The following is a 15114-nucleotide window of genomic DNA, read 5'->3' as shown; positions in this document are numbered from 1 at the left end:
GGACAATTTAGAACATTCCCAGGAACCTAGGAATCATTAAGGGTCTCCTGGGCTATCATATTTCATAATCTGCTGTAAATAATCTGAGGATAGGTCATTGAGGACGGTGAGGATTTAAAAATTGGACTTACTGCATACAGGAGGACACAAGGGCATCGAGGACGAGGGAGGAATCTGCATCCTAGAGGACCAACCGAATGAAGGATGTCTTGAAGTTCAAGAAGGGTAGCAAGCAGAACTCCATTTTGGCTTGATCATCCAATTTGGTCAGTCTGCTGAGGTTCGAAAGTAAGGCGACCCTCCCCTTAGCCAGCCTCACGGGGCGCTTTTGGGCAAGGCGTAGCACCCGTAAGCCCCCCTTGTCGTGGGTTACTGACAAACAGCAAGAATCCAATCACAGGAGATCCGACGTCCATCATATGACATTTCAAAGACAATCATCGTGATTATATGACATTTCAAAGACAATCATCGTGATTCAAAACGGCCTATAGGGCATGGAACAATTTATCAGTTTTGTGCATGTTAATTTAACAACTCCAAGCTCAACTGCCTCTGGTTTCTGTTCCATCAGATTTTCTGCACATTCATGCAGTTTGGTTGGGTTTTTTTTTTGATAGCGTTTATGATGACAAATTGGAACAGCCTATGAATTAAGGGCATTTTCTAACAGAAACCAGGTCATTTGGGTTTGAAAGAGTTAAATTGACTGCACTGTGTGTGTGTGATAATCAGACATTCAGTGGATTATAGTGCGGAAATAACTATAGTACTAGTAGTGAAAAATCGGTTATGGCAATGTGTTTTCGAGTAAAAATATTCATATTCGGAATATTGTGGAAATATTCATTATAGGAATATTGTGCGAGTATTCATTATAGGAATATTGTGCGAGTTACCATGCAAACGGACTCTTGGACTGATAAAGATTGTGGGTAAACATGGCCAATTTACTCCGCAAACCTCAACGTCTGAGATGGATAAAGTCTAATTTGTGCTCTAACCAAAGAGGGATTGGGTTAGCCAATCAAAAGTTATTGTTTTGTTCCGCTTTAACCATTACAGGGTTAATATTGATCTACTATTAACATGGGCTCAGTGTACTGAAATATTTGAATCATTATGATACTTAATTGTTGCGCAAAGTATAATTTAGTTTTTGGACATGCCAATTGGGGGCGTCTAAGAGTAGTCAAGGATGGAAGCTGAGATTGGTACTCGATTAGCAAGCTTATCGAGGGAGGGGAGAATGAGTTGAAGGACATATGGTTGTGACTTGAGGACGTCCGGCAAGGACAGAGGTTTTATAGTAGTAGTGTCTGCAACAACGAGCGCTGAACGAACGATGCAAGATTATTTTGTGTTGAGCAATAAATATCAGTTTTTAACGGAACAGATCGATTTGTCGTGGAAAAGTGGATGTTCATCGAAACACCTTGTGACCTCTCTACATTCTGAACGAGTTCGCCTAGACATTTCATATTTGGTGTCCACGTGTATCGGGTGAATATCAAGGCCAAGTTCGATAATGGCTGATTTCGCACTCAAGATGGCCGACTGGCGGCCATTTTGTTGTAAAACTCCCAAATCCCTTGTGACCTCTCTACATTCTGAACGAGTTTGCCTAGACATTTCATATTTGGTGTGCACGTGTAACGGGTGAATATCAAGGCCAAGTTCGATAATGGCCGATTTCGCACTCAAGATGGCGGACTGTCTGCCATTTTGTTGTAAAACTTCCAAATCCCTTGTGACCTCTCTACATTCTGAACGAGTTTGCCTAGACATTTCATATTTGGTGTGCACGTGTAACGGGTGAATATCAAGGTCAAGTTTGATAATGACTGATTTTGCATTCAGGATGGCCAACTGGCGGCCTTTTTGTTGTAAAACTTGGAAATATCTTGTGACCTCTCTACATTCTGAACGAGTTCACGTAGACATTTCTCGCTATAGAAATAAGACTACCCAAAATAATAATAAAAGCCACTCCAATCATCAGCTTCCTTCTTTACTATTATATTCAGTTACACTACCAGCAACCTGATTTCACCAAAGTGCGGATATACTGGCGTTTGCCAGCAAACGCGGTGCCTCTAGTGTATATTTACTTTTACCTTTTTAGCTCACCTCTCGGGAGCTTATACGATACCGTGGCTTCCATCGTCGTTCGTCACTGCTAGGGCTAGATGGCTAAAACTTTGGGCAATATGCCCAGACGCATTTTTCTTTTTCACGATATGACCTACTTTCTCTGACCTCCAGGTGGCCATCTTGGAAATTGGTTTTTTGCCTTTTTGAAGCTAATGGTTGTAGCTAGAGCGATGATAGTTGGCACGTTTCATTTCCATTTGAGCTAGAAGGTTCTAAACTTGTGAGGACATACATCGAGGGACCCCTCTATTTCTCTATTCAGGCGGCCATCATGAAAATTAAACAAAGTCCTGTTACTCCGAAACTAATGATCGGATTGCAACCAAACTTCATGTGATTATGTATCTATGTACTCTTATCAATATCCCTAATGTTCAGTCAAATCCCATGACAAATATGGCCGCCAGGCCGCCATCGTGAAAATCCAACAAAGTCCTATACTCCTAAACTGTTGAACAGATGTCAACCAATTTCCATGTGACATGTACACTCTTCAATAACCTGAAATGCAGTCAATTTTTTAACCAAAATGCTATACAGTAGAACCTTCGGGACTGGCAAGTGCTGTCCTTAATAGAGAGGTATCCTAAATAGCGAGGTAAAATTGAATAGAAACTACCAGTTTGGAACCAAAACTAGTGTCCTTAATAGAGAGGTTGTCCTTAATACAGAGGTGTCCGCTTTGGGAGGTTACACTGTACTTAGATGGTACCGGTATTTTTCTTTTTGCCAGTGAGCCGAGAAGAATAATATTATCCAATACGTGTGACATATACGAAGAAATAATGAAGAGAACGGCTGGATGGTTCCTATAAACCTTGTTTCTGAAAAAATATAAAATGATACAAAGTTGAGAACACTCTCAAATCCAATAACACCTTGTCACATGTCACTTCCGTTCTATAGTAATAAAAGAAATTACTACCTGGAGTTACATTATTAGGCCTAGAAACAAGTACCTTGACCAAGAAACGCATTGCAAACTATTCCCATATTTTAATTCAAGACCGTCAGGTGCTGCCACCAGCACTACGTTGGACAAACTACAAAATCAGGGAAAATAAGAACATATTCATTCGACTGAAGCTGTATGAAGCTTGCAGGGAAACACTTCATACGCGAAACTTTCACAGATTTTATAACTTCAAAGATACCTCCACTCCTTATAAACCCAGACTCTAACTACAAGTTGACCAACAATAGATTGAAAACTTCTGAGGCACAAGTTGGTCAACTGACCCTTTCCTGGTAGCGCCTCTCATAGAAATCCATCTCCGACTCCCCGGGTTGACGCATCTTGGACTTGAGCTCCTGCTGCTCTCGGTCAGAAATCCTCACGCCCTGGGTCCGCTTGACCATGTCGACCTCCTCGAGGTTAGCACGGAGGAACGGGTGGTCTTCGCTTGTGATTGGCTGATTCAAGAAGGCCTTTGATGGCAGGGCTGAAAAGGGGATTCGGTCGGTAACTTATTGCATTGAAGTTGCCACGTAAATACTGAGTTGAGAGATGAGCGTCAGTCACTCAATGAGAACAAAAGTACTATTGGCAATGTTTGTTTCTAATGCATCTCATGATGAACTGGTCTAGATCCCAGACAAGCACCAATGTTAATTCTGAACAGTGGTATTGTTCATCGTGCCACTTGGACAGTCCTTTGCAATCGGCCATTCTAAAATGTCACTGTTTCCATGTAACTGAAATGTGACAAAACATGACGCCCTCCTGCCCGACTGGGCGTCCTCCCTCCTGTCCGAGTGGGCATCCTCTCATCACCAGATGACTGGTCATCAAATCCAAAGATTAATTGAATTATGAGCGTACCTTTACCACTCGGGTCCATCCTCATGTAGCCCTCAGCCAGAGATGAGAAGCCCGACAGACCGCCCATGGCCTGGTATGGGACGCCCTCCTGCCCGACCGGGCGGCCTCGTTTCTCTCGCTCCTGTCGTGTTTCCACCACCATCTCATGTCTGTGAGCCGGCTCATCGCAGCCACAGGTGTAGGAACTCTTGAACCCAGCGCACTTGCATCCAGCTGAAACACCAGACAATACATTAATTTGATGTTTGTAAGTCTTAGGATGGAAGGCAATAGCTGTTGTGAAGGACATGGGATGCTGACACCGGCCCAGCAGGTGACCTTGTATGTTGAACAGTTGGGTGCCAACTGACTCGGCCTTTAGCCAGGAAAGAGAAGTCCATCGTGAATCCATGTGTAGGGTTATCGGGACATGTACATGAAATTATGAAATTGAAGACTTGTTCAACTTACACTTCTTGCACTTCATGAGATTCGTCTCCGAATGTTCGTCCGAGTAATGTTTACAGCCGCACCTGATTGGTTGAGAGCCATTCAGCGGGACGTAGCTGTACGAGTTACAGCAGCAGCCATGGACTTTGCACGGCTGAAGGATGGGGCAGGCCTCCGGGATTGTTTCAAAGTCTGTTTTGTGTTGCTTATATCTGGAAGAGAAGGTTACACTTCTGTCATTTTGTTGAAATTGGCATCCTGGACTTTTTGGGCTATCTGGGAGTGGCGCAGTAGATAAGACTGTTACGTCTGAGGTCACCAGTTTGATTCGAAGTCAGACTACAAACCTGTGAGTACAGAAGCATGGAGTCTCTGGGCCAACCAGCTTGCAGTCGATACCAGTCGGTGGAGAATACCAGCTGACATACAGGCGGTTCTTTTGACGCTGAAACTATAACACCCAAATAAAAATATGTTGTGATATAGAATTTGACTTCGAGCAGATAAATTTTGCTTCCTTAAGGCCAGTGCTGAACTGGAACGAAAGGTTGGCAGTCCGACAGATTGACTGCTGTAAACTGAGAATCTGAGATACTGTTAACTGGGTAATGTTCAAAACATTAAACTTGCTAATACATGTACATGTTTTTCTTTTTATTGTTTACATAGAGTTCTTAGATGATATAAATGAAAACCAGCAGAGTTCTGTGCCTGGGATTTGATAATTTTTTAATGGGTTTATTGCTCTTGAACTATGGAAAGAAGAACAGTCAATCTTATTACATGTAGATACATGCCAAAGTCACGACGTTTCCTTACCGATTTTACAGTAATAGTACCAGCATGACTGTGCTGCCAGCTATTAATAGATAGGTAGTCTTGCTCTAACCACACTTCCCAATCAGTCCGTTGCGGATTCGAGCATTGTCCGAGACTGGCATCACTGCCACGTTTCGATATTCTTTAACTTTCTTGATGGATTACACACCAAAGATATATGGGATTGAGGTAGGAATATGTTGTTTTGTTTTGTCATGAGTATTTTATTCAATACCCCTCGGTTTTGCTCAGTGTTGAAGTGTTTCTTTCTACAGTTGTAATTCTCTGCCTGGTTATGCCCTTGGCCGGCGGAGGCGCTGGGGTACATTAAATATCACTTCCTATAAAAAAATTCCACTTTTCTCATAAATAAATATTATCCGGATGCAATTTTTACAAAAGTAAATGCATTAGAGGTATGAAAGTACTCATTGAAATACAGCATCTTTGAAACAATTAATTCTGATGTTGAATTATGAAGTTGTTGATGAATGATTTCTGATTGCTGAGTGAAGTAGGTCAACCCATGAAAGTAATGGGGGCAAATTTTGCACCGCAGTTACGACCATGGCGATTTAGCGGATCCTGCAGATTCTGCGGAATCTGGGCGAAATCAGCATAAAAACAGCACGAGAATATCGATATTATGATAAATTATCCTTATAATGAATATTTGTAATATTCCATAATTGTTAAATTGTCTAAACCGCTAAGATTATCAAGCATTCGGAAAAACCCCAACATGCATGAAAAAAATGTCTGCATTCTATTATCGGACGATTTCCACATTGGCCGTGATCTATAATCCAGGCCGAGTTGGCCCGTAATCGTGTAAGTCGTTACGCACCCGAAAAACACACGTCATTTTCGCTCATTCGTTAATTTGCTAATATCGTGCAGAATACAATAGGGATTGCCTTGATGATCCATCATAAATTAAGATATTCAAGTCACATGATGACTGATGATGTCCAGGACTCCCAGATGACAAATCAGTTTAAATAGAGAATTTCCCACTCTCATGATAATAAATAAAGATTTTTCTAAAACGTCCACCCGAGTCAATCATCCCACTTTTGATGACCAAACAGCCAGCAAGATCATGCGATGACAGGTGACAAGCCCGAGATCCTGGCAACGATCCTTAAAACCACCCCAAGTCCCAGGAGGCGAAACGACTAATTTTTGGGTAGAGTGACTCTCAGACACTCTCTTGATTTAGCTTGATTACATTACATCACGGCAGCGGCCACCTTCAGCGCCACCACGTGGGGCCTAATGCCGTAATGAATGGTATCAGGCTAAGTTTGGGGGCGAAAAGGCTGGGGGCGAAAACGTCAGAGAGCGAAACGACCGAATACCCATAACATAGAAAATCCACTGCAGACCAGATTCCGCAGAAGGCACAACACCAGAGCCACCTGTAATGGAATGGGTGTCAAATTGTTGAATATCAAAAACATAATTTAGACACTGGAATAGAAGGGGTTAATGATTAGCTGAAGTGGAAAAATAGGGATTTGAAATATTAAACTGGATTCAAGCTTTAGAATAAAAATCATTTTGGGCAGGGGTTTCGTCCAACTAATGCCAGGGGGCAGCACAGAGGAGAGCTTCTGTATTAGTAGACAGTTTGAATGAGCGTGTGAAATCTAAGGGTACATTTTTAACAAGAGGCCCAAGGGCCTGGCGCTCAGCTGAGTTGTTGCTGCGTTGTTCGTATATATTACATTACTCGTCAAACTCTACTAAACTAAGGACTCAAAGCCTAAGGATATTAGCTTCTGGATGTGTAACAGTGAATTACGGTAGACTGGCGCAATCTACTTCAAGCAAGCTCCACCCTTGCAATGTGTGCGCAAACAGATAACCTAACCTATATTGGACCATCAATTCTACACACAGCAACATGATTCATCCTCAGCTGTTACCATGATGATGATGATGATCCTTTTCGCAAATTGGTCGTCTTCTGTCTTTCTTCCATACTTCAGTGCCACCGGATGTAGTCTGCCCTTGTGAAGGGATCCTTTCAGCATCCGAGGGGCACAAGAATCCATGCGAATTGAATCACATGGAGAGACTAGCCCAATCACCCGCTTTTGGCTGGGTAGAAATGGGTAAATCTCGCAGACTGGACCTTAAACTCTACTGCCGACGTGTGAGGCCGGTCTGACAGATGAGTAAGTGGGGTCCACCGAATGCAGAAGGCACCAGTTTCCCTAACTAAAAGGGTAACATTAACCAAATGCTCTACCCAACTCTATTATTGCCTAAAGGCCTGTGTGCACTAGTGAAATATTAGCAACATTTTTACATTTCCAGTTGCAACAAATGTTGCAAAAATGTTGCGTAGTGTGTACAGAGCAAAACGCGTCTTACAACATGTTGTAAAATTGTTGCAAATTAAATGCAATGCAATTCTTTGTTGCATGTTGTAAAAATGTTGCAAACTCTTCAGCCAATCAGAAATAGGATTTGCGTCATGTGATCTACCGGAGTTCACGTGACTTGAACAAGAAGCAGGTATAGCAACTCTCAAGTGAGTGTCTTGCTTCGTAGGGTGATGAAACCTTTTCTAGAAGTTTTTGTATGACGGCTTGTCAGTCAGCCGCAACTCCTTTAGGCTGCGTATCCATAGGCTGTTCCGTGCCCTGCACAACATTCCCTTTTTACCGCCTGGCGCGCCACACGGACAATGAACCTTCGTTGGTGTTATTGATCGTTCCCATAGGTTATGCCGTGTCACATTGCGGGCATATATGCACTGTGGATTGGGAATATAGGCCCATATTGGGATTGAACATGTCCATTCTTTTGCGAGTGAACAACACGGAAGCAATGTCTGAGGCGAAATTAATTCAAGAGGTTCATCAACGGGAACTACTCTGGGACCCCGAAACTGATGATTATCATAACAAGCACGAACCTGTAATTTGTTGCTTAAAAGTCAAGTTTTATATACATGTACATGTCAATTTGATGTTGCAAGTGAAAATACAAGTTACTTGTATTTTCATTTTCAATATTCATAAGAAATTGTCTTCTGAAATAATGACAGCGTGCGGATAAACGCGATTGACCGCTGCGAAATGAGGACTACAAAGGCCTACATGACCAAAAAGGAATATCCAATGGAGACGCAGGGCATAGTGCCAGGTCACAAGGCTGTTACGCCATAACGCCACACTACACAAGGGCATACCCTATGGATACGCGGCCTTAACAGGCAGTGGTATGCCCCATCATCCACCCTCATTTTGATCCAGGGCCTGGTCCATATTCTCTTTGGTTATTTCGCCGCCTCTTCCGTCTCTCAACAATGACAGCTAAAATTGCTGCAGAAGCACTCAAAACACATCTTCTCTCCTTGGAATCATCCATTTTCCCTCCAAAATACCTATTTCCCTTTGTTCCCACTAAAAAGTTTGCAACAATTTACCAACATGTTGTAAAAATGTTGCTAATTTGTTGCAATTTTGTTGCTAGTGAACACAGGGCCTTGAAGGGCTTGTTGCAAAATTGTTGTAAAAATGTTGGTAAAATGTTGGTAAAATGTTGGTAAAATGTTGGTAAAATGTTGGTAAAATGTTGCTAATAGGGAGCTCTTAAGCGAGCTTTATGGTTAAGGGTCGAATGTGTGTGTGTATACCGTCAACGAAAAAAACTTGACCCGGTTGACCGGAACCAGAAAACCTCTGCACCCAGGTGACATTTTTGCACGCGAATCGTATACGCTAATGCACAGCAATTTACCTGGGGAGAGATTTTCTTTTTCCAAACAATTCAGCGGGACGCTACGATGTTTACGCAGAGAAGCCGCTGTTCGGTTGAAGATTTCGTCAAAACAGGGCCGAATCAAAGTGTAACGATACCCTGGGGCGAATCGAAATGCATTAAACAACAACCTACATCGCTGCCAGAGATTATTTTTCTCTTCCCGCGACGAAATCGTGCTTTGAACTGGCAAAATTCCGCAAAAGATTTTCCGTCTGCTAACTTTTCCGTAGTTTCAAGCGCACCAACATGATCGGTCCGGGGCTGCCCGTTTCGACGACGATTTCGTCAATATCATGGGGTGTGACAATATGTCAACGGTCTAGTTCCATTAATAATGCAATAATCTTGAAAGCACATTGGTCTCAATGTCTATTTCCCCGTTTCCATGTCAAAATCCTACCGTGAAATCTGAAACCACTCGTCCACAACACTGGCAATTTTAATTTTCCGTAGAAAGCGCATGCGCACTTAACTCAAACGCACGCGCTACCCTCAGGTCTCACAAGCCGGTGCGCAGGCCAGGCCTACCTGCCTCCAAAAATGACGCGACGTCATTTCATGCATACCCCTGTTCCAGCGGCTGTAGACTTGGCAGTACGTTACTCTCACACAAACCAATACATTTCTGAATAGCATGTCTCTTGTATTGTAGAATACATCTGACCAAGTTTGACCAAGTGATCAGGTGTTAATCTTGAAGTTATAAGGCATAGAGGTGAATTTTTTTCAAATTTGCGTTATACAGGGTGTCTCATGCATTGTGCTACATCAGTCTATGCATGACTGTATGTCTAGGCGACTTTGGTCTTTTTGAATTAGAATATAAATCTTAATTACACTTGGGTCTTGGGATCATTATGCTTATCTCCGGGCAAAAATACCTATCCTTCTCCTGTTGTGTTTAGTTTCCCACATTCTCCCCACTTATTTTCTATACTGCGACAGCGTCTATTGGGTCAACTGCCATGATGGCATCATCCTAACTATATCCCCCCCTCTCCCACCCACCAACTACTCGCCATCAATCATTGACATTGTGTGCGAGCCAACTGCTTCTTCGGTAAACTGCCATGATGGCATCATCCTAACTATATAACCCCCCCCCCCCCACCGAGTCTTCTCGCTCACCAGCCCTATTAACGAAGAGCTCCCTATCAAGGCCTGAGCCTTCCTCATATTATTTTACTAGTGTACACCTAAGTCAAGTGAAACTCTTAACAAACCTTAGCAGAATGCCACCATTGAAATGTTGATAATAATGATAGCAAGTAAAAACTTTAAACATTTTTTTAGCCAACTGCCACATGCGGTTTTCTTTATTTAGTAAATTTTGAGGTAAGTATTACAGAATGAAATACTTGAATACTAGAATTGCCTGGCTCTTCTGATGATTGCACTGGTGAACACCGAAGTCGATGGGATGTGCAAAGTCATAGCTCGATCCTCTCTCTTGGTCATCTTTGAGATGTGGTCACCAAATATGTTCAAATGCAGCTGCAGATCATTCCTGTCCTGCAAAACATGATGAGGAGATAACATTTTAATTTTGATAGAATAGGTAAGCTAGCCAAGTTTTATATCAAATACAAGGCCAACAACAACTGATAAGGCGCTAGGCCTAGGGCCGAATGATCAAGGAAGTTCATTGATATGATTGGGAATACATTGTGATAAGAGTGATGAATCGGCCCCGTTTGAAGCATTGTGCTATGTACAGTGTGCAAGTGTCAGTGTGTATCCGCTACCGCATTTATTGTTTGTTGACATTTCAAATCGCTGGAGTCGATCCTCAATTACACTGTTTATGTACATTGGCAACCTTACCCGATGATATCAGAACGATGTTTATTATTGTCTTGTTTATTCACATTAGTTCTGCTATGTGACAAGAGTTATTTGTTGAGAAATCCATGATTTAAAGCCGGACTTTGACATCGTTTCTCAGACCAACCAAGCTGCATTTCGCAGATCGTTTTTCAACGATCGTCGACGAACTATTTCAAATTAATCACATCCAATTAAACAATCCAAGCCTTCCCTAATGTCATCAACATGCAATAACACAAGAAGCCAAATATTATCGCCTATGAAATTGTGAATTTAATGAGAACTTACCTCTGAATTGACAGAACACGATCTATTCCATAGCATGGTCTCCTTACGTCTGAACTGCGCAGACTCGAGACGTGACGTTCGCTGCACGTGTGATTGGACGTGGGATAACTCGCGCGAAATTTAAAATGCTCTTCTTGGGGGTTGCTCACTAAATTGCGCCAGTAACACCACCTGGTGAGAAATTCATGAACCACGCCTATTGATAATGAAAGAGAAAGCTTTGCTCTATAAAATTAGATTTGATTCATGATCCCCAACTGAAAAATCAGCTGCTGGAAAAGTTTTTGGAAAATTTCGCTCGGTGCCACCTAGTGGCCAAACCGCTCATCCTGCCGGACCCACATTTGGTCTATTCAGGAGTCCTGAAGGGTCTCAACGCCTCAGAGGGAAAATCTATCGCCTATCCGCCATAGTTTTGAAACGTGCCTGTTTAACGGACAGACAGACAGACAGACAGACAGACAGACAGACGGACACTCATTCTACCATTTACTCATATGAATAGCTCAGCTTTTCAGCTGAGCTAAAAATCAATATTTCTCAAAATTTCCTAGGTGAACCCCACGCAAAATTTTCAGGGTAAGTGGCCCGGATGATGTATATTGACCCCCTAAAGCAGTTTGGTTTGAAACCCGGATTTGATATTTTTCGCTGATTTTTGAAACAACTGGAAAATGACTTAAATGAAATGGCCAGGGCCATTGTGCTCACCTCATGTGGAGGAAAGATGGATAAAGAGCATGGTATTGTGTCATGTAGTGTTAGGTTTGATGTAGGTCCAAGCAATTACAATTTCCCCAAAATGGCCAATTTACAGTACATTCGACCTCTGTGACCTTGAAAAGTAGGTCAAATCAAAGAAGACCCGGGTGACACATTGAATGGTTGTTAGAATTAGATGTACCTATGATATAAAATTGGTGCCAATCGGGCAAGTCATTACTAGGTATAATGGCATTTTGAAGAATTTAGGATTTGGCCCCCTCCCTGGAGGCCAAAGGCAAATCAGATCGCACCAAACTTCGGTACCTGAGATCACCTGACCAAGGGGTACATGTGTACTTAATTTGTGATCAATAGTCATTGCAGTTAAGAAACGTGCCATAGTTACGGCCTGACGGCGAATTTATGCCATTTGACCTCTGTGACCTTGACAAGAAGGTCAAATTAAAAACCTGTGTGACATATACTGTATGGTGGTTAGATGTACCCATGATATCAAATTGGTGGCAATCGGGCAAGAAGTTAAGGAATAATCACATTTTTAAGGTTTTTGGATTTTGCCCCCTGGTGGTCAAGTGGTGAATCATATTGGACCAAACTGTGGTCCCTGAGATCACCTGACTAAGGGGTAAATGTGTACCAAATTTGGTATCAATAGTCATTGCAGTTGAGAAACGTGCCATCGTTACATCCTAACGGCCAATTTACACCATTTGACCTCTGTGACCTTGAAAAGGAGGTCAAATCGAAAACCCGGAGGATATATAATGCACCTTTGCTAGAAGTACCTACCATATTTTTTTCAAAATTTCCCGACTACTATTAAGGGAGATATTGCATATTTTCACTTTTAACGTTTGGCCCCCTGGTGGCCAAACCATGAAACGAATCAGATTGAAACTTAGTCTCCAAGGTGTCATTACATAAGGGTACATGTGTACCAAGTTTCAACTCAATAGCTCTAACAGTTACGAAACGTGCCCTGCTAACGGACGACGGACGACGACGACGACGACGACGACGACGACGACGGACGACGGACGCCACGGTATGGGATAAGCTCACCTCTGCTAAGAGGTGAGCTAAAAACGATACCGGTGTTGTGCCAGAATCCGAGGGATCCGCTAAATCGCCATGGCCCTATTACTGTTGCCTGCACTGCCGACTTCCGTTGCGACAACTGATCATTGTCGTTTCCGATACGGTGGTGCCTTGTGCCCGCTTGCGGGTGCTTGAGTGCCCAGGATTGATTGATTGCGCCCCCAATTTTTCTGCCCGGGCTTCTATGGCCATGGTCAATAATATGGCTCGTTTTACACTTTTTTAAGACATATTCTTTTTTTTCAATCAGACGATACATCCATCCATCCATCAGCCAAGGCAACAGAATGTCCACAGCCAAAGAGTTGCGAAGACCTAATATGGGAAGACAGTCAGGCCTCTCAATTGCATCTAATCAGGAAGTATAATTTATACTTAAGTATAATTCCTCCAAGATTGCATGTTTCCCACGCCGGAACCTTATATTGAAAAAAATTGAAATTAGACCCTTTTAATTTTAAAAATCCGCCCAAATTAATTAGGCCCCTGCGCCAAAAAATACGCTCAGCTGAACAGACACTGAACTGTACATATACAATAAAGTGTTATAAAATGAAAAAATCATGCAAAAAGTTGAAAATAAAGCAGGATTGTTTATCACTCCCAACTTAATCGGCCGACGAACTTACTTTTCACGGGCATGTTTACAATGGTTCCTGGCAGCGAAATTTTTTTCTGCAGGATACTTCTGCCAGAGTGTACATCTGACAGCCAATCAGAATTCAAGGCAAGCACGTGTCTTTGTTGACATCATCTTTCCACATGGCGCAATAATGTCAACAATGCCACGTGTTCTGATAATCTTGGAAAGAACAAGTTAGCAAATGGTTAGAGGAGTATATTAGCTAAAATATATTTATTTGCAGTATCTTAACATGTATTTTCATTGTCGAGTGGACTGTATTTATTGGACTTGTCTGTTAAAGGCGCACTGTGCTCGGCAAAATAGCCGAGGTTGAATGTTTATCTGTCAACCGTGTAACTAGTTCTGCTGTATATGCATAGGTGGCGCCACCATTCAATTTATTTTGTTTGCTTGTCAAAATGTGTTTTATACAATGGCCCTTCAACAATGTTCAAACTACCAAAATAGGCCTGATACCTTCAACAGCAGACATCGGATACACTGTCCCTTTAATAATTATCAACATTGGCAACTGTCAGTGTCACTGCCCCTTAAAATTTCACAAATCGCGAGACATCGGATACACTGTCCCTTTAATAATTATCAACATTGGCAACACTGTCAGTGTCACTGCCCCTTAAAATTTCACAAATCAATGCATGCACTGCAATGTAGCGATCAGATCAGCTGATGCCTCTTTTGTACGCATAATATCATCAATTTTACAATGAATCTGTGCAATTCATTCCTAAACACTACGACACAAACCTTGAGTTGAGCATAATTGGGGTCAGACAATGAACTATTGTCACATTCACAGTTGAAGTGGCACTCGGCATGCGACTCGGTATCGTCCATTGTATTTGCATTATCATGCATAAATAAACAGTGTGACGTCAAAGATCGCGCCAATTGTGATTGGCTGTCAGATGTACACTGTGGCAGAAGTATCCTGCAGAAAAAAATTTCGCTTCCTGGCATGCCTGGTAGAGATTTCCTGGAAAACACATCCTTGCGCAAGTCAAACATCATTCCATCACAGTTAGTCATCAATCCAAGAAGCCTGATATGCGTAAGACTAGCATGCTGACCTCGTCTCTAGTTTAAATGTATGTACATGTTTGGCTCCCTATATTAGTAATTTGGGGACGCGGTTTTTAAACTAGTTTGTCGTCTGCTACAACTGTCAGCACACGGCACACTCTGCAGGATACCACAATAGTAGAACTTATAAGGCCATGATGATCCATAAGTATATTTTTTTCTTCTCAATCTCAAAGTTAGATATTATAAATAAAAGTTCCTTCTTTTAAAGAATGACTTTGCGAGTGTTAAAGTAATTCTTTACATAACAGAATCAGCAAGTTCTTGAGAGGGGATTACCTTCCTTGCATTTTTTTACAAGTGATTGTGCTCCATCCATACAGAAGAGGCTATTATAGCGCGGTATAAAAAGCGCCCAAAATAGGGTGAAAAAATACAGGGTGTATTGATCTCCATGCAATTGAAAGGCCTGACAGTCTCCTTGAAGACAGTCAATCAGTCT

The 15114-nt window shown here is 42.2% G+C and overlaps 1 protein-coding gene across 2 annotated transcripts; it reads right to left on the bottom strand.

Moving 5' to 3' along the window:
- Positions 1–2852: 2852 nt before the first annotated feature.
- On the bottom strand, positions 2853–14520 carry LOC135498775 (protein FAM221A-like). Of its 2 annotated transcripts, XM_064789217.1 has the most exons (6): positions 14337–14520; positions 4753–4856; positions 4427–4617; positions 3977–4189; positions 3394–3596; positions 2853–2978 (listed from the first exon to the last, which is right to left on the bottom strand). In XM_064789217.1, exons 1-6 carry the CDS (start codon positions 14445–14447, stop codon positions 2964–2966), a joined length of 837 nt encoding a protein of 278 aa, XP_064645287.1. In that variant the 5' UTR covers positions 14448–14520; the 3' UTR covers positions 2853–2963. The 2 variants fall into 2 exon arrangements, with proteins under 2 accessions (XP_064645287.1, XP_064645288.1); XM_064789218.1 differs by lacking the exon at positions 4753–4856 and having other exon boundaries at positions 2856–2978.
- Between the last annotated feature and the right edge of the window lie 594 nt (positions 14521–15114).

This window comes from Lineus longissimus, chromosome 14, assembly GCF_910592395.1.
Source record: "Lineus longissimus chromosome 14, tnLinLong1.2, whole genome shotgun sequence".
NCBI classification, from domain to species: Eukaryota; Metazoa; Nemertea; class Pilidiophora; order Heteronemertea; family Lineidae; genus Lineus; species Lineus longissimus.
This window is presented reverse-complemented; position numbering and strand designations above follow the sequence as displayed.

Bases quoted from the DNA above. Each gene is read 5' to 3' on its own strand.
- LOC135498775 (XM_064789217.1), bottom strand. From the start codon at position 14,447: ATGCATGATAATGCAAATACAATGGACGATACCGAGTCGCATGCCGAG. The intron at 4,857-14,336 runs GTTTGTGTCGTA...TGGGTGTTATAG, and splicing joins CCAATTATGCTCAACTCAAG to TTTCAGCGTCAAAAGAACCG. The intron at 4,618-4,752 runs GTTTGTAGTCTG...CTTCTCTTCCAG, and splicing joins CCATGCTTCTGTACTCACAG to ATATAAGCAACACAAAACAG.